Below are 20,629 nucleotides of genomic sequence, written 5' to 3' on the forward strand. Positions count from 1 at the left end.
GAAATATCGTTTGTTAAAATTTTGATTTTATTTATAGCACTTAAGACTTTTAATACAGAACTTCGAATTACATAAGCAAAATATCAGTAACACAAGAATAAAAAACTAACGTTTTATTATTTTATATAAAACAAAAAAATCAATGTACTTAGAGGTCCATCTTGTGGTACTCCAATTCCAAAAGTGATAGTAATGAATAACGGCTCCCAGACTAACAAAAACGATGATATAACGAGTACTAGAAAGTGAAGAAATGAACTGAACCAATTTATGTTCAAATCCATTGATTGTACGCGTTCAAATGGATCGCTTAGGTTTATGAATACAGATGAAAAGAAAGCACATAAGACATGAATAGCCAGTAGTACAACACATGGGTGACAGGCAAAATTTTCGATAAAAGAAGTAATTTCTATTATTAACATGTGTATCACATAATTTTTCCAAAAACACTTAATTTATCAGTCGTCGTTTTTTGTTTATTTTCAGAAATATTGCATTTTATTTTCCCAAACATATGTTGCAAATATGGAAACCATTTTTAGGGTATTTAGATTATCAAACAACTTAGTCGCCTATGTTGAATATTCCCATACACATGTGAAAATGTATGGCACAATTACAACTAGTGAAAAGTTCAGCACCGAGTACTCGTTCGTCCGTTATACAGAGGAATATATATGAAATGAAACAAAAGTTCGATGGAATAGTGCAATTGCTGGGAACTTAAAATGGTAGATGTTAGTATTATTATTTATCAATATAAGAAAACGAAATAAAAACAATAAGCACCTTATGAAACAAAGGTCAAAATTTAAACTGTACATAATAAAATGCAAGGGTAATCTCAAAATAAAAGCAAGATAAAAATATAGCGATTTATAGAAATTACATATATCTTTTCTGTATTGTTGAACATGATTGTAAACATCTCACAAGAATTACATCAAACAAGAAACAAAATGAAAAAATGTTGAGAAAAGAACCAGAATGTTGCGCCAGAATATATAAAAAAGATAATGGCCAACATATTACACATAGGTCTCCAAATTCCAAAATAGAGTTACAGACTTTGATTATGTTGGCAATGCAGGAATACAGAATAATTACATTCGTTTGCAAATCATAAAATGCAAACCCAACAAGCCACCAATGCAAGCAATCTAATTTACCGTAATCTGTTTATTTATACAGTTTATGTTGCCTTTCCAATAACATACCATTCATAGCCAATGTTTATTCCAACACTTCCACTTGGTGATTATATAAAAAATACTTGGTGATTATATAAAAAATACCAATCCTAATTTGAATTATTGCTTCACTTGACTTTGGACATCTAATGTGGAGTAGAGCGTTTATTCCTGGGCAGCTTCTGATAAACAAGGATCATTAGGACCTGAAAGTTTCTCTGACAATCTTGGTGTTGATACCCTGGGACCACATATTACAGATACTGCGGCAGAAGGGGTTGTGGTCGCACTACTGTCATCAATGTCAGTAATCTTGATGCTGTCGCTCGTAGATGTGCTTGCAGTTGAACTTGTACTGAAAAAGGGGCGATTTTATTACATATAAAAAATGTAGATAGAGTAAGCATTACCAAAATGTGTTAAAATCTGAAAAAGTATTGCCGAAAAAGTTTGAAACTCATTTCATCATGATGTACAAATTAGATACAGAAACTCTCAGTGTGAATTTTCAAATCTAAAAAAAGGGGATGTGAACGAATGTTAGTTTTTGTAAAGAATACCAGCTGACTATATATAAATAAAATGACATTTGAGACATTTATCACTTAAGGCCAAAATATTGAAGCCTCGGATAGAATATTGTAACTAATGGTATAAATTAATAATTCAAAAGTAAAATATTAATATTTTAGTGAAATAGAAAAAATTTGTGTCAATCAATTTTGTTGTTATCCAATTGATGATCATATATCTATATTATTTATCTGTCCATTCTCGAATTTCCTTTATGTTGAATGCTCATCATATATTACCAAGGCAGTGTTTTTATACAAACTCAAGCCATTTATAAAAAACACTGTGAATCTGATATCGATCTGTTTTGTCACAAATTCAATGGTGAAAAATGATTCCAAAAACAGAATCTAAATTTTTCCAAGTACCGTTGTTATTGACATTTTATGTATATTTTAGTCTATAATTTGCCCCAGAACAAACAATTTCTGATTTCTAAGCGTAAGCACATACCTTGATGAAGTGCTAGTTAAAGACTTGGGATCATCTGAACCTTGTGTTGTAGCTGATGTTGTCGGCGGCGGTGGGAATTGAAACACGAGCATATTTTTCATTATTGCTGATTTTAGAAGTGAACTGCTGCCAACTGGGGCACCGAATCTTTGCAATACCATAATGGGAGGTGTTCCACCAGTACTACTGCAAATAAATAAGTAGTAGGATAGTGTTACTTTACTTGGATTTTTTAAATTTCAGTTTAGAGTCTATTTTAAGCGGGGTTCCACATTATCAATATTGTTATCAACGTTAAAACTACATTGAAAAAGGTTCTATATGATTTAACAGAAATAAAAGTAATGGTTTCCCATTAACAACATAAGTCGTATGATACATAGGATAATTTTGTTGCGTAATAGGTCAGTTCAGAAATTAACACCGAAAACAGTTGCATGAAAAGAACCAAAACAATCAAATGTAGATATTCCTCATGATATTTTGTATTAAAATAATATCAAACGCATTCATTTTATCATATCCCAAAAAGGAAACAATTTCTGATTGAATATTGCATACTCAAGATATCCCAAATTCTCATCTACTAACGACTGTAACAAGCAAGACTACGATACTAATTGATGGATTATGAAATATTTATTACCTGCCAGCAGACAATGGCGACTGAAGCTTTGATCCTTGATGACCAGGTCCAAACGGTGGACGCATCATGGGGTAAAAAACTACAGACGGAGAATTAGGACTGTGTTGAGATGGACTGACCAAATGGATCATTGTTGGAGTCTGTAAAATATGTGATTGGGTTTAAATATTCGGATTTCTAATAATGAATAAAGAAGACACAGAAGGGCAAGTTATTTTCTCATTAAAAGATGAGGTTCTTTTAGTTTATCAATGTGCCATTAGAACACATGATGAAGGGGTAGTAGGGCTTTGACAAAATGTTATAGTCTTCAATTACGAACAAGGCTCTGCACAAGCAGCCATTGCTAGGAAAGGAGATACTATAGTTTGGAAAAACCCTAATTTTTCTGGTTCGACATTGCCTAACCAATTTAGTACACCCGGGGTGAGACGATTGGCAACCACAGCGCCACCTGCCCCGATAAAAAAATAGATTGCAAAACACTTGAAAATGGTTAAATTTCATAAAAAAAAGTTTTCGATATTAAGAATTTAGAACATTTTGTTCATAAAAATGTGATTCTGCACAATTCACATCTGATGTTCAGACCCATTGGGCAAATTATCTTCAAACAACTGTAAACAACGAATTAATACAGTTAGTGTTAACTTTTCTGTTCTATGAAAACCGATCTTTATCATGAAATCAACAAAATTTCTCTGTTGAAAATGAGCCAATTTAGAATATGATCAATATGAACATATCTAAACAGACTTTATAGGGGTGTGAAAAGAATGCATCCACTAACCTGTACATTGGGGTTGTCAATATTCGTATGACCAAGGGCCAATGGTTTAGGAAAATCCTTCGGACTTCCTGTACTTTTTTTTCTTGGTTTTCGTTTAGGAGGTGATGGATCAGTCGCTACATTTTGTTCTTTCGGAGCGTTCGTTTCACTGACATCGGTGTCCGATGTTGTGTTACTCGAGATAGTGGCCGCTGACTTATTCGCCGAAGCACCGGCCTTTCTTTTATCCTTCGACTTTTCGTCCTTAGGTGGCTCCACAACAATAACAGGGACATTGGTTTCTTTGGATTCAGCTTCTTCAGTAGGCTCCTTTTGTGTTGATGTTTTAGAACTGGATGAATCTTTATCTGACCTCATTTTTTTAGGGGGAGACGATAGCATTTCCAATGGAACTAATGCCATGGGTCCACCTGTCGTTGAGGGACTTGTACAAGGCTGGTATAGTATTTTTGATCCAGTTGGTGATGACTTTGTTGGCGTACATAGAACGTAACCGCGAGGAGGAGCTCTAACGGAAGAGTGTGGACCTGGGTATAGTCCTGGCATTCCACTCGTTGGAAAATTAAATATTTGAGAGCCTTCGGACGTCGGTACTGAACTAGCGCTATTGAGAGTCAAACTGGGTGTGACCACTTTGAGATTGGACGGAGTTTGCAAACCGCTTTCTTTTCCAGTTAGCGCAGGAGAGGGTGGTACATTCATTTCACCCAAAGGTAGGGTCATCGATGACCTCTTGGACTTGTGACGATCCTTTGTGATTTTTGTAGGTTCTTTATCAGATTTATCATTTTCATTAATCCCATCTGACTTCTGTGATTTGTCTTGTTGTTTATCGACAATCTTTTTACTCGGCGACTTAATTTCTTGCGTATTCGTTGATGGCTTATTTGGAGTCATGAGCCCACCTTGGGGCATAAATGTGAAGAATTGTGGTGTGTTGGAACTTAGATTGGATGGTGAAATTCTTCGAACAACAGTAGAGCCACTAGGAGTAAGAAACGGTGCGGAATGTAGAAAAACTGGAGTATTGACTTGCTGTGATGAAAATGGAGTTTGCTGACGAGGTCCTTGTTCTTGACCTCCCCCTGTAGCTGAAGGAAACAATGACGGTGTGACAAGCTGCAAAAATGACGGTGTTTGAGAATCATATGGATTTCCAAGGACCATAATATTTCCATCTGGCATTGGCATATTTTGCCCACCTAAGATTCTTGGAAATCCGGGAAAGCTTGGCTTTTTTGGTGGAGAAATCTTGGTTTGAGTAGTAGATGTTTCTTCTTTTTGTCCTGTTGTATCTTTACTCTCCACTTCCTTAGCAGACGCTTTAATTTCTTCAGTTTCCTGTCCATCGTCATCTGACGGAAGTTCTTCCATTGTTACATCGTTTGCTTTTTCATCTTCTGGCGTCGACACAGCAGATGGATTCAACTGTTTTCTCGGTCGTCTTCGTCGTTGTGCTATAGCAGATTCAGTAGGTACTGAAGCAAATTCACTCGGTTTTCGAAAAGCTGAGCAATTGACGCCTTCGTTAAAATCCTTTGGTGTGAAGCAGTGAAATCTTAAACTTTTTGCCGACGGGGCACCGGACGAAACTGATGATTTTGAACCCGAAGAACTTGACGAAAAGGAAGTTTCAGTAAAAGCTGTTGAGTTCTCAGGAGTGCCAGGCGAAGCCTCAAGCTTTCGTTTCATCGGACCAGATTGTAGTGATTTCACCGGGGACTCAGTTGGTGTTTTTAGATCTTGGTTCGGAGTGTTAAGTTGTGATGTAGGGGTGTTCAAAGGCTGCTGCGTTGGAGTATTTAATGCTGTGTCATCAGATGCATCGCCGACAGGACTTGGAATTGTCGAGTCATCATGCCAATGTGTCGCATCAAACCCAATGAAGGGAACTTTGTCTTTTGCCTGGGACCTGTCTTGCTCACCAGGTTGGGATATACCTCTTAGTGTCAGAGTGGGAGTCTTGGATTTTTCTTCACCCGGCATCTGCGAAATATTTTCATCTTTGTCAGTCTTATTCTCAGTATCGTCTGTTTTAGTTTCTCCGTCTGCAACAGGGAAAGGTCCAGGCGTTTTTGGACTGTCTTTTGGATTTTTGGTCTTCACTCTCTTAGTATCTGACACTGTTTGCCCTTGCAATCTAATAGCCGCCCTCCTTCTACTGACATGGGTAGGCGGAAAAAGGAAAATGTTTCCATCCATATGTTGACTGTTAGTTGATGAAGCTGAAGTACTGGCATCTTCTTTACCGGTATCAGCATCCCCCGTGTCAGGAATAATGATTACGGGTGTTATGCTCGGAGTTAGTGGGGTAAATGGGGTGAGTACAATATTGGGGCTATCAATCGTTGCTCTCAATCTATCCCGGCTAAAACGTTTCACCCGAGTGCTAATAGACGCACAACGTTCTTCATTATCGTCTTCGGATATTGTACGATTATCTTCTTGTTTACCGGGCCGTGTTGTAATGGGCCCTAATTTTGGCATTTCTAGTGGTGGTGGAGCAGGTTTGGGCTCTGCATTGGCAGTTTTCTTTGGAATAGGAGCTAGGGGTGGTACCTTGGGAACAGTAGGTTCCTCATTGACGCCAGCACTAGCAACTCTCGCTCCAAATTTATTTGACAAGGCTTCTCTGATTATATTTGGTGTGACAATTTCTTCTCCTTCCTTGTCTTCAGATTCATCATGCTCTGCGTTTTTTTCGATCTCCGAAGATGATTTATTAAGTTCTTGTTCATAAGGTTGTGGATAAACACCCGGAACATTAGAAACGAGTTGTGGTTGTTCACGAATTTCAGGAATTTCTTTATTTGTTTCATCGGTATGCTGCCAAGTGTCAGTGCTATTGGCTTTATCTGTATTAACTGTAGCAGGATGCATTGCACCTATTGCATATTGTGATCCGTAACCATGAAACTGTGAAGCGTCGTACATGAGATGAGACTGACCTTGTACTTGTTCCAAGTTTATATTTGGTGGATACTGCTGAAGTGCCCAAACAGGCCATTGCTGACTACCTAAAGTATTACGAGTGTCAGTATGATGAGAATTATCAACGTTTTCAGATTGGTTAGGCATTGCCCATGACCCAAGATTGACAAATTGGGCTGCTCCATTTGCATTATGAACAACTGCTAATGGTGTTAGAGCAGCTCCACTAGGCAGATGCATTGCTCCACCATCTTGATTTTCAATTTTCGCGACGTTTGTTGCGTCTGATTTTTCATAATCACCAGCAGATGGTTCTTGATTCGTAAGAGGCATTGGGAAAAGAAAGCGTTGTGGCTCTTGGCCACCATGTCCTTCACCATTTCCATCACCCTGATTTTTACCCTGAGGGAGATAGGGTGTTTGCAGCAACTGTATAGGTGTCAGTTGTTTCAGACCTTGTAAATCACTAGGAGTAAAGCCCTTGTCACCTGGGATAGGACTGAAAATATACACAGGTTGCCTAGGATAGCCATAAGAATCACTATTCTTCATTTCATCAGAATTTTCCATTTCTTCCCCTTGTTGTGACAAAACAAAAGGGGTTAGACCCTGAGGCATACCATTATGGAAGAAACTGCCATCATATCCGTTATTAGGAGCAGCCGCAATGTAATAATGTTGTCCATACATTTGGCCTGAATTAAAAGCCATGCTGACTAGGTCATTTTGATTCGTAGTATCCATTTGATGACCATTATAACCATCTATTCTTCCCTCTATACGAGATCCTTGGTTGTACGGAGGAGGATCTGAAACAGTAGGTGCTTGTTGATGCTGGGAACCTGCAGTATGTAGTATTACACTGCTCCTGGCTGTACTTTGTCCAGCGTGTTGTTGAATCATAGCTCTAGAGTCCGTGTTTTGATCTTTCATAGGGTGGGCATTGTTTGCATATGATGGTTGCTGCTGATTAAATTGCTGATTTGTTTGAATACCGGTTGGGTTTGCTGGTTGATATGGCGATGCAGTCATAGTTCTAGGTGGCAGCTTTCTTGACCTGTTTTGAAATTGTACGTTGTCTTCATCTGCACGAGTACTGTACATTGTAGACTGAGTGTGAGTTTGTGCTGCTCTGTTCTGACTGACGTTTTGATATTGACATGAATTTGTGGACATTTGTGTGACATCAGGTGTATTTCGATTTTTATCCGTGTGAAGGTTATGTGAATAAGCAGCGCCAGGCATGACCGCCTGTACGACACCGAATATCGGTTTATCAGTATTAGACATTCCATAACCCCTCGCTGCCATCATATTATTACTGTTATTCAAATTAGTTCCGGGCCATTGCGCAGATGCTGTTTGTTCTCTCGCTTCAGATGGCCCTTGTTGAGCATAATGAGATAATCTTTGCGAATTGCCATTTACCACAGCAGAATACATAGCATCGGTATTGTAATGATTTGGTAGGCCAAAGTTTTGCTGCTGCATTTGAACATTGTGGCCGTAATATGCCCCGTAAATGTTTCCATCTGTATGCATCATGTCTACATCTTGGAAATCAGGTATTTCTGTCTTTGGTGTTATTTTCGTTAAGGGTTCGGACTTCTGTTTGTTCTTAACTTTGTCCTGTAAATACATGGCAGTGTATTCAAATTCTGTGCAAAAATCACAATGGGATTAAATAGGGAATGGTATATATCCTGGCGGAAATCAAACAATTTGCAAGGATGATCGAATACAAAGAAAACAATGGATGGCCTCAGGATATATTAAGCATTCAGAATATTCATAATAACTTCCTGTATTATATAGAAGATAAGCAGCCAGGTATATATTCTAGAATTTTGCTTTGATTTCCAATGAAGCTCTTTTAATTTTTAATCATTATATAAAAAATTTGTTAGAAATCATGATTTACCTACCAAAAATGCATCAATGGTCAAAAACGAGTGAAATTAACTATTTTAAATTGCATTCATTTCGAATTTTGTTTGAACATGTAGACATTCGTGAAGGTTTCCTTCATAAGCAAAAATATTCAAAGGCATATAGTTCGAATAAAACTTATTATCTGTATTGAAAATGAGATATTCATTTATGCCAAATTTATTCGAACCAGGAATGAAAAAGACTGACTGTATATATTGGATATATTCTCAATATGGTCAACAAAAAATCATAGAAATCAATATATATCCAAAGAATTTGGTTGAATTTGGATATGAGTGGAAAGGTAAACATTGATTTGATTGGCTTTCTATTTTTTATATTCAGGAATAAAACGAAACTTTTTAAGTCAAACTATGAGACATTAATTTTAAATTGTGTTTTTAAAAAGAATTCTTTGTATAATTTAAAACTGCCTGATGAAAGATGAAAATAATACATACCTTCCAATATTTTTTAAGTCCGTGTTCTGGAAGTGATTGTGGATCTTTCTTCAAGTGATCTCTTACTCGCCGAATCTTCTTGAAACTACATCCTGTGACCCAGTGAACGAGATTCTGGCAAAAACTGCTTTGGCCATCGAGAGATGCTAAACAGATAAGATGGGAATTACAACAAATTAAATAAATCACATTACAATATCTAGAGCAGTGCTTCACACACTTACATTAACCACGAACCCCGTTCAAAGACTCCGAATTAACACTTGTAACCCTTGCTGATAACTAGTTTTGCTCTTAACGCACATGTCATAAGTTATTTTGCGAGCCATTTTTAATAAAAAAAAACAAAAGCGAAATAATGAGTGAATCACAAAGAATTAAATAAATTACAGTTAAATTATATTTCAAAATTAATGAGAACCAGTTCATGGTCCCTTGGTGGGTCGGAGTCTCGACTTGGCAAACGTTATTCTAGAAAAAGAAAAAAAATTGAAACTTCCAGTGTTCTGAGGTTCTACCTGAGAAGCACGGAAATATATTTATTCAGCCAATTCTCACATTGCCAAACAGCGAATGAAAATGAAAAGAGGGAACAAGCATTCCAACAATAATAATTGATAATGGCAGCAACATTCCGAAGGCATGAAATTTTGAATATACATACTTGATGAAGCTCTTAATACTTCAGCAACAATTTCTTGTGCGACACGTTGTCCACTGCCTTCCAATCTTTTTCTCCAATCCTCGATTTTCTCAAAATTTTGTGCAGCAAGACGACTTATACAGTTCCTTCCACAGCATTGATTCTATAGGAATAATTAAGTTTAATCAGTATCAGCGTACAATATCTAAAATTATTAACAATAGAACAGGCACCTTTTTTAACGAGATAGTCCGGATGGGATGCAAATAAAGCTAGTGTGATGTGGCACAAAATATTGCCCCTCGTTAATATTAAAATTCCTTTGATTAAATTCACCTGTGATTTTATCTACGATTCACATTTATTTATTCAGTGTTTCGTTTTTACCATGGTCCATGACACCCCTCTGTTGTTTGTACCAATGTCTTGTATTATTTTTGTTCACCAATGTCAAGAAAACTTACATTTCCGTTGGCCTTTCTTCCCATTTCTCTCAACTCCTCCAGAGGGATAAGATGTCGAGGAGCTTTCGATGCTCTTTCAGCTTTATTTGTTGCCACTAACCTTGAAGTTTTCTGTAATCAATTTTGAAATAGTTAGAATTGTTGTAAATTTTTTTTTTCAAAAATGAGAATGAGCCGCCTACACAATTTATCCCACGCTGGGTGAGGTAGTGGGCACCATACTTGAATTAACATGTCAACCACTAAGCTACAATTACCTGATAACCTGGGATTATATATTCTTACAGGCTAAATCTCTTCAAGATTTCGTAGAAATCATAAATTTGCAGGTGACATTAATACGGTATATAAGAAGTTATTATTCTGTGGGAACACTTTTTCTGTTATATTCATCACTTCGCTACATGTGAAATTAGACATAGGTCTAAGTTTATAAGAGGAAAATTCAGTGGATAACAAATAATATTTCCGTTAGTCTTAGCAATGATGGCATCGCATGTTAGAATCTCTGGTTCAGGGTGCCGACTCGGTAAGATTCACCCTACCCAAAGCAGGTAGCTCCTTACATTTTAGTGCCTGCTTGTGAAGAGCATTGTTCAGAGTGAAAGCATGGCAATAAAAAGTACGGCTTACCTGGGGATTGGTTCTCAGTTTTTTGTAAAGAAAATTAATGGAATATCCCAGAAGTTTTTGAGCCGCTTTCTCACACAATGCGTATTGGTTTCGAAGTCTTGTTCTCATTTGTAATACATAGTCTTCATACTTTTTTGATCTCTTGCGTCCATTTCCAAGTCCGATCATGCCTCTGTAAATCAAGTTTATTGGTGTCACGAATCAATTAATGATTGTAAATATTGAAAGATTATTGCCAGAAGGTTTATCTATATTAATTAAACATATGTAACACTGATAAGCATCAACCATTGTCCTTCAAGTTTTTTTTTTTGTAAATGCTTTTAACATATAATTGTGAAAAGGAAAGACAATAACGACCAGTGAGCAATAATTATTGTGGGTGTATTTGCCTAGCTTAGGGGTGTGCAACCTTTAATACAGGAGGGCCAAAAACAAATGACTGGGTAAAACAGCAGGCCGCAACTTTATTTATTAACATATGCTTACTAGTAGTTGCAGGCACAAATTTTGTTTATGGATTTTATGGCATGTGTTGTTTGCTTCACACAAGCTAGCTGACAGGACATTGTATTTGTAACGTCATATATATGCATAGATAATAAATTGGACCCAGGTATAAGGGATTGGAATGACTGGAAAGGAATTGAAATTAAATTCAAATCCCATGCCCACCACCTCCACCTGTACAACCCTCTTTTAAAAGAAAAAGGTGTGAATATTCGTATCAATTTTACTCATGGTATATATAACATTTGGAAATTTCAAATGAAACAATCTTATTAAAGTAAATAAACTGCAACAAAACTTTGACGTTTTTTTCTAGGAGTCACAATTTTTCCATAAAAACTCTATCTATGATAATATCACCTCAATTCCTTGAGTGATTTTCCTTCAACTTCTACATTATTGAAAGCGTAACATTTCTCTTTTTTCAATTCGGCAGCATGCTCATACACAGCGACTAATTCTGTGGCTCTGTTGAGCTGGATATTTCCTAACATTGATTGGTCCTGAGCAGAAACTGCTACCGGATCACTGGAAAGAACCAAAAAATATTATTTATATAGATTAAAGTTTGTGGCACAAGATAGCAAAAAGTCTTCTGTGTTTTGCTGATCAGTAACTTCACAACAAAGAAAAAATTAACTGATAAATAAAAGCACTGAAATAATTTATGACTTCCCAATGATAAAATCAATAAAAAAAAGTTACAACATAGGCAGCATAAATACAATGTGGCAAAGAATCAGATTTGGAAACCTTCAATAATGCAAAATTTACAGTAATATTAGCCCACTGAACTTTCTATCCAACTTATCTCTAATATGTTTTAAATAGCCTCAGTTGGTCAATAATATCACAGGTGGGTAGCTGAGTTGCACTCAGATGTCTTGAGTTTAGTTGCCAGAAGACATTTTTTCATTTCAGTTAAGATCAACTCATGTCACGAATCATGATCCATCAAACTTCCGTATATTATTATAATTATGAGTAGTGATAGATAATTACTTAAGCAATGTCAATTTACACTTAATAAGGTAATAGGAAATGATGGTTTGCTGTGAATATATTATGATACATTTGATATAAATTAAAATAACATCAAAAGCAAAAATATCCAATTTTGTATAGAAGGAACAGCGCAAAAGTTGAATACTTTCTCTCCATAATCATATGTCTACACTAGTTTGATTGGTATTAATAAACATCATACAGTACTGCCTTTATGATTTGTTACGGTATGCATTGCAATATCTATTTTTATTCTGGTGCCTAATACCCAACAGTATAGAAGACTCATTGTACAGTATACGCATACATCTTTATCCTTATTTACAGAAATAAGACTATTGTATTTTGTGATTGCCTCAATGCCTGAAAAATCAGAGTTTAGTGAAAGGATACCACTGTGTTATAGCAGACAATAACAATTTTTGAATCAATAAATATATACTAACATGTCATCTGCATTTCTTAATTGTAGTTTTGAATTCTCTTTCCAGTTTTCTCCTCCAAGAATATATTTCCGAATGCATCCGCACGGTTTGCTATACGTTATGCAACACTGTAGCATTATGCCTGAAACAAGAAAGCAATGCTCAAATATATGAACACAAAAGTTACGCATCAGTACAGTATCGTAAGGCCTGGGAGCAAATGGTCCGAATTAGGAGCAATACAGAATAAAATAGTGTTCCCCGTCAATAATTAAAAGAAAACATTAAAATGTTTGGTGGAATGACAGATCTCATACGACTTAGTGAAATAGAGTAATAGCTTTCTAGTGTCTTCTTCCATCTTTCAGTGCTAAAAATTTGAAATTGACTGCTCGCTAAATTGAAGAGAAAAGCTGTATAACTGTCAACAAATCCACTTTGTGTCCAATAACATTATTAAAAAAAATAGTTATAATACACAAAATATATGGCAAATATTTCGATTCGATATTGCAATTTACATTGCTAGTTCATGTCACACAACTGTGTAAATTTACATTAATAGGGAGTTGGGAGGCCACATACATACCAATTACTGTATGCAAGATACGTTTTATTAGTGAGCTTAGACAAGCGTCATTATAGACAATTTACATTGGTAGCCTTCTATTGTATATACTAATGATATTTATAATGATCAATAACACCAGAGCTCGAAATGAATGAATAGTTACTGATTCCTAACACTCACCATGTTCATTATCAAGAGCTTTGGCCAAGTTTTTGGCAAACTCATTTTGAACTTCGCTGTGTGCATGCTTCAGGCTTTCTTGCTTTATACCAGCTGGCTTTAAACTCTGCATCTTTTGAGAATGTTTCCCTTGATAATAAATAGAAAAATTGTTATTGAATTTATCTAAAGTTGATTGTTTTTTCATCATCATTATTCATATTGTATAACATGCCTACAAAATAAGTTTATGTGAAAGAAGTCCAGAACAGATCAAACATATACCAAATCACAGTTATATTCAATGTTTATATGGTAAATTCTAGATTTTCTGGAATACTAAATTATTATAATCGAAAAAATGGCCCCATACACAAAGTCAAAAACAAACTTTAATTAACTGATAACTGTACAAAATAGACATCATTTGTAATAAATTACATTTCTCTGTAATTTTTGACTTATATTATATCCAATTTACATATGACATAGGCTACTTGAGTCGTAGCCTACCTATCTATATACATCAAAAACATTCTGTGACATGAATACATTTCTGCCAGATATTACTGAGTAGCTAGTTTCCACTACAATTGGTACAAAACTATCAATATATACATTAGGTCTATTTACAAAATTTCTACAACTAAATGCCAACACATTTCAACCAAGAAGACAATGTTTTCAATTAACTACCAGAAGTGACAACTGCATTAAAAGAACAGATATTTTGATTACCATGTTTCAAATCCATTTTCATACAATAAAAACCAGTATACTGCATTCCATTAAATTCTTATACTGACTGAATTACAAAAACTGCACCAAAGAGCTTATTACAAATCACACTCAATGAGAATAGAATAAAAAATAATATTATTTTATGATAGTGATAATGACTTTCAAGTATCATTGGGAACACAATTATCCATTGGTTAAAGTAGATCAAAGTTCAAAAATGATTGAAAGATAATATTTCTTCATGAGACTCATGGAACATATAGGGTGTCCCCATGATGTCTTAAAAACTTTTGAAAAATTTTTGAAATACCATATATATATATATATTGTTTTGGCACTCACAGATGTATTAAATGAAGTAAAAATACTCATAAACAGCTACTGATTAAAAACAACAAACCTGGTTAAGATATATTGTAAACTGGCTTCATAACAAAATTGAAATTGCAAAAGGACTTTATGGACCCCTGTATTATTAGAACGCTAATTTTCCTGTTGATTGAGCTGTAGAACTTTCATGGAAATTAGTCATTTTTTTCTATAGGACCATATTTCATGATTTTACACAAACATTCATAATATAAAAATAGCAATTCATATATCTTCATTATTGAATTTCAAATTTCTTGAAAGTGAAGTATTTGAACACTACTTTACACATAAAAAATCAATATTGAACAGTGCATAAGAGATTTTCTCCTCTCTCTGTTTACATTGGTAAATCAAATATTGTGCAGTCATTCATTACCCTTTTCAGCCACAGAAGTTAACTAACACTTTAACCTTCATTGTGTTTTCTAGTAGAAAAACTTTCCCAACAATCCCATGTATCAGACATAGATAAAGGAAACATGATTATATGGTTTATGAGTGTCTCATACTCGGTTGAACAAGTTTATACAAATGGGTTAATAATAAATACTGACACTGCTTAATTTGGTTTGAAATTTGCAGCGCAGAATTTCAGGATTAGGATAATCGTATACAGGTATTTTGATTTAGTGGTGCGAGACGTCAGGAGAAAAGCTCTCCCAGGTATCAATTTCAAAACCAGACATTTGGTTCGTTTATTACCACTCAAGCAAATACGAGACAACAACGGTGTGCGCACATGGTTGCTCTCTCCGGTTCGTGACACTAGGGAATTTCATAAATACATGTCAAGTTTGCTTTTCATGCTGCCATCGGCTTGCTACAGTACGTTTCTCCTAATATCTTTTCACTCACCAGGCTCTATGTTGTTTGCAAAGGTTTCAGTGAGTGATAAAAAGCTTGTAGATCCACTCGTACTAAATTTTCGACGTTTTTTTGTATGCTTTAACGTTGGGGATTGATTTTTGTGACAAGCGTTGCATCCCAATTGGGAAAAAGTACCTAAAAATAAATAACAAATTCTCAGCATTTTTCAACCGAACATAAAACAACAATCTTATTAAAATCTTACAGATACTCAAAAAGATGTACACAGTATTATAAAAAACATTAAAATTAGTGTCGGCTGCAGTAATAAAACTGAGTAAACATGTTACCCTGTGAATAACGTGTCATCATTAATAAACAAACTCACACAGAATAAACCAGTCATCTCATTTGAAAAAAGAAGAATATTATTAAATGTAAGTCAGGTTTAAATATATTGTTTAACTCATCTTACTATTAAAAGGATAGCAAAAAAAAATATCAATTAAATATAAATGATAAAAAGATGTATAGTAAAGCACTGCACAACCTATTGTTCATTTAGTTCAAATTAAACTTACATTTACACACTTATGAGTGAAAAATCAGCAGATAAATTAACAAGTGACACAGATACTAAACAGATAAGTACTTTTAGGCATAATGCCGGTATAATTATATTACCGGTATTGATAAAATTACCAAGATATTTTACCCTTCATCATTGGACCATTTACTATGACGTGATAATATCAACTAAATCGCAAAACAAAAACAATAGCCATGATTTAAAATATATTAACACATTTTAATAATAATCCAAATAGTTCTAAACGAAATGTAACACAGAAATATCATATTTTCAACAAGGTATGATAAAAAGATGAAACTGTTCAATTAAACTATGTGATTCAGGAATATGGACATCAATAAATATTTAAATGTTAAATGAGTCAGTTATATAATGATTCTTAGTATATATCCATACAGGTCATGCATAACCACGAAAATAAGAAAATGGAATTTTGACAGGAGCACAATTTTAGAACATTCATGAAGGGATTAACTAAAAACCCAATATTTAAAAATATAAAGACTGTTGCAAAGTCACTAGAAAGCAAAGGGTCAATTTGTAATCAGTAGAAATCAGCAACTATGCGTTGAAATGTGACTAAAAATGTATGAAAGCTGATGCCCCCAGGGGAGATTATAAGCATGTAATCTCACGCTGAGGAAGGAGAAAACGTTGTTTGTTGTTAAGGCCTTTTTTCTCTTTAATATATTGATATGAGAATTTATATGTCTAACAATATTCAAGCACACACTATTTATGCCATACCAAACTACTTAATTTGAAACTGACTAATTCAAATTTTAATTATTTTTGTAGTCTACTTCATTTTCATCGACTTGATACAAACAAACAGGAAAAAATACTAAATGTTTTAAATGCAAAGCAAAATGAGATTCACTTATATGAAACTTGAAATTCGATAGAAAATTCAATGTAACAATATAATTTATGTCATTTTACCTATGTTTAAGAAGATTCCTCTATTATTAAACATGACATACATGGTGTCTCAAAAAAAAAACATAACTCATTAAGTTAGGCTGATTGTAATCAATAGTTAAAGTAATCGAAGAAGCTTTGCACAAAATTTATATTCGCTAGTTCTAGTGCTGTAGAATGTTTCAAACCTGGGTTCCGTTTTTATGAATCACCCTGTACATCCTAATAATGCTAATTTCAAGTGATTTATTACATCAAATCCATGAAAATTTTATAAATTATACAATTACAATGCTTTGTACCAAAGTGAGTGCATGTCTCTAATCATAATTTGTTTCAACCCATAACAGAGAACTAGAATTATCAAAAAGATGTGTATTGAAATTGAAAATTGTATGAATTGTATTGAAAATTCTTTATCTAATGTAATTTATTTTATTTCTATTCTCTAAATCAATATGTTGTATTTTATATAATTTGTGTTGTAGCTTCATTCATGACTGAGATAAAAAAAAAGTAAAAAAATAAATGAAAAATTAATCATTTTAAAAATCAATTTCACACTTTGGATAAATAAATTACGGTATATTATTTATTAAACAGAAATCATTCAGCATCTCCTAAATTTTTAAAACTAAATATATGTGAACTTTTTGAATTGTTATTTTAATTAAACAAATCTACTTGATCAGATTCAGGTTAAATACATGTCTTAACACTAAATCAAATGATCTGGAATGTGCACTTTCACCACCTTTGTTTATAATTGACCTCGTCTGTCTATTTCTCCTATAAACACAAATACTTGCAGAGTGAACAAGAATAATCGATTATTGTAAGAAGAGACAGTTTACATTAAGATTAAGATCAGATAGCTTTCGTTTAGTCTGCCCCAAACCTGATAACCAAATAATCAAGGAAATTTATCGGTAAAAATTCGAATTCAAAAATGATAAAAACGAAAAATTTTGAAAAAATATATTTTAATAAAATATACATAGGCTATTTAAATTTTTTTGAGTAATGGAAAAATTTAAAGGTAATGTTATTTGAATAAGGTCTCAATTTAACAAGTTTCTGAACTTTGGTAAACGTTGAGGTGGAACATATCATTATTCCATTATTACATACCATGTTTTTATTAACAGCATTCAAACATGAACCGATTGATTCTTAGGAAGTTGAAAATGTTAAAAATATGATAACACAGTATTTTTCATTGTTCCTTGATCATTAAAAAATATTAACTGCATTAATTATGTAAAACTAATGGACTCATTTGGCTACAAAAGGGCTAAATATAACACATCTGACGTTTCATCGTGCATAGACGTTTATACTCTATATATGGACAAAATCAATCAATAAGTGAGATAAACGAAAAAAATCAATTCTACTCTTGATGCGGTAACATACAATCATGCATATTCAATGAGAAATGTACAATATTCATAACATAATTATAGAAGCAAATACCTGATTTGTGACTGAACTAATCAGACAAGTAGGAACATATAGGAAAATTCTACATGACAAAATGTTACTATGGGGTTTATACAATATGCGAAATAATTTCAAAAATTATCCGTGGCATTTCTTCAGTATTTAGCTAAAATATGAAACGTTTAACTACACTTACAAGAATTATCTGAAATGTGAGTTAGAAGCTGAATGTGTGTACAACTAATCAGGAATACACCAATGTGATATGTGGTAATATAAAAGCATAGGGATATATAGAAATAACTTACTTTTGGAAAAAAAGAGTGCAAAAATATGTTCCAATTCCGAAAGGTGGTAGTAATATGAATTATCATTCAAATTAAACATCAAACTGCATGAATTATAGTATAACTTGGCGAATATATAAAGTGAAACACTCTTTGAAATCATGTCAATTTATAAAATAAATATATTAAAGCTATTCAAACACACAATTCAACCAAGAATGAAAAAACCAATTTAAAAAATAAAGCAGCACTTAAACAACTATACAAAAATAAAACAGAAAAACTTGAGTTTTGGCATGAATACAAATTATAGAATTAACGCATCTACCGTAATTAAATATATCATGAATGAAAAGATTTTATGATTTTATATAGGCCTACATTTCCATTTAATAGTCAAAATACTCCCTCTTAACAATTTACCGGAGAGTATCATCTCTAAAATGGATTCAAAGTAGAGACATGCCTAATTAGCTATAGATAATGATTTACAATGCTAATTAGGTTGAACGCTACCAGAAAAAACAAATAAAGGCAGTTATCTTCAGAATATATTATAATAATAATAAGCAATTAGACAACACAAATGAGATCTAATAAAAACACCAAGATACAAAGAAGAAAAAATAATACCCTATTGAAATGCTCAAATCTGTTATTCCAGATCCATTCAGAATATCCTATTTATATTCAATTAGTCCAAAAAATTTATATATAACAAAGATATGTAATGTTTTCATTAAATTCATTTGAAGCATTCATAACATCCCTGACCAATAACTAAAAATGTTAATCATAACGTTAATTACTAGGAAGTAAAAACCATTCCCATCAAGGTTCAACACAACTTTTCTTTACTAAAAAAATAATTGGGTGTAAAAATATAGACCAATTTGTACATGAAAATTTTTTAAATGTTTTGATTTCATGATATTCCAAAAATATTCTTTCAGAATACATACAGAGTAGTACAATATTATTTTTGGCCATCTAGGACAGGAATAACTAGAATACCTGAACCACAAATTCCAAGATTCAAAATCATGTTTCTAAACTAAATAACACACATATAAAGACAACCTATATATGAGAAGATACATAACTGAAAAACATTGAAATTTCAATTTCATGAAAATATCATATTCAAACAAGATAACATTAACAATCGAAATTCAGGACGTACACACGTACAGTAAACTTCACTCGATTGATAAACTTTTTGTGAGGTTTTCAAACCAAAATACTGAAAAAAGATTGAAGAAATGCTCTTCTACAAAAACAAAATGATTCCTTGAGTTTTGGCCTAATACATATAGAAATCGTACAGTGAAATTAATTTAATAAACCAAAAATTTAGAAAAGGGGAACTAAAATTCATGCAACATAAACTAACCTGCAAAATTATTGCTGGATATATTGTTGATATTATTAGATCCAAAAGCGACAGGTAGTTGAACGACTGTTTTCATACTCTGGGGAATGCAGGCTTCAAGTACATCGGTGGGATTCCATCGCTAGAACATTGATAAACTCCCAATAACAAATTTAAATGTAGCATATGCTATGTTACATCACTGCATTATTTGTATGCTGTTATGAGTAATAAATATATGAGTTCAGGATAATGGCAAATGTATTTAAGAAATGAGTTGATGCAATACAAAGTTAATTTTATACACAGTGTTGGATAGTGTTTAGTCAAATATAAAAGTTCTTTAGACATATCCTGTTGAGATGCTCAACTACTGAGATGAGAAAGCAATAATGCTATCTACACATCCACTAGAAATGAAACAAATTGAAAACGATTCATCTACAATCTATCAAAAATTGACAAGCAATAGATATTTTCACTGGCTTTTGGAACTTTTATAGATTTTTCAGGACAGATTTTGGGTCTCGTGAAGCAAACGCCTTACTGCTTAAATACCCCCAAACACAAATGTGGTGTGAAAATGGATGCTGTAAGTGCTTGAATAACGTCAAAAAAAAAATGTAATGTGAAAATACAACCAAAATTTAAATTTTTTCCTAAAAATAAAACTCAGTCTTGCGCGAACACATTATACTAAATGCA

General features: G+C 33.5%; 1 protein-coding gene across 1 annotated transcript; it reads right to left on the bottom strand.

Annotated features, from left to right (window-relative positions):
• Nucleotides 1–6: 6 nt before the first annotated feature.
• LOC120344326 (uncharacterized) lies at nt 7–20,154 on the bottom strand. The gene is made up of 13 exons (XM_039413475.2): nt 19,946–20,154; nt 15,358–15,504; nt 13,411–13,539; nt 12,681–12,801; nt 11,590–11,757; nt 10,720–10,891; nt 10,087–10,197; nt 9,644–9,785; nt 8,980–9,125; nt 3,656–8,215; nt 2,866–3,005; nt 2,220–2,405; nt 7–1,548 (listed from the first exon to the last, which is right to left on the bottom strand). The coding sequence occupies exons 1-13, from the start codon at nt 20,019–20,021 to the stop codon at nt 1,359–1,361; spliced, it is 6,288 nt and encodes a 2,095-aa protein (XP_039269409.2). The 5' UTR covers nt 20,022–20,154; the 3' UTR covers nt 7–1,358.
• Nucleotides 20,155–20,629: the final 475 nt, after the last annotated feature.

The sequence above is a fragment of the Styela clava genome, chromosome 5 (assembly GCF_964204865.1).
Source record: "Styela clava chromosome 5, kaStyClav1.hap1.2, whole genome shotgun sequence".
NCBI lineage: Eukaryota > Metazoa > Chordata > Ascidiacea > Stolidobranchia > Styelidae > Styela > Styela clava.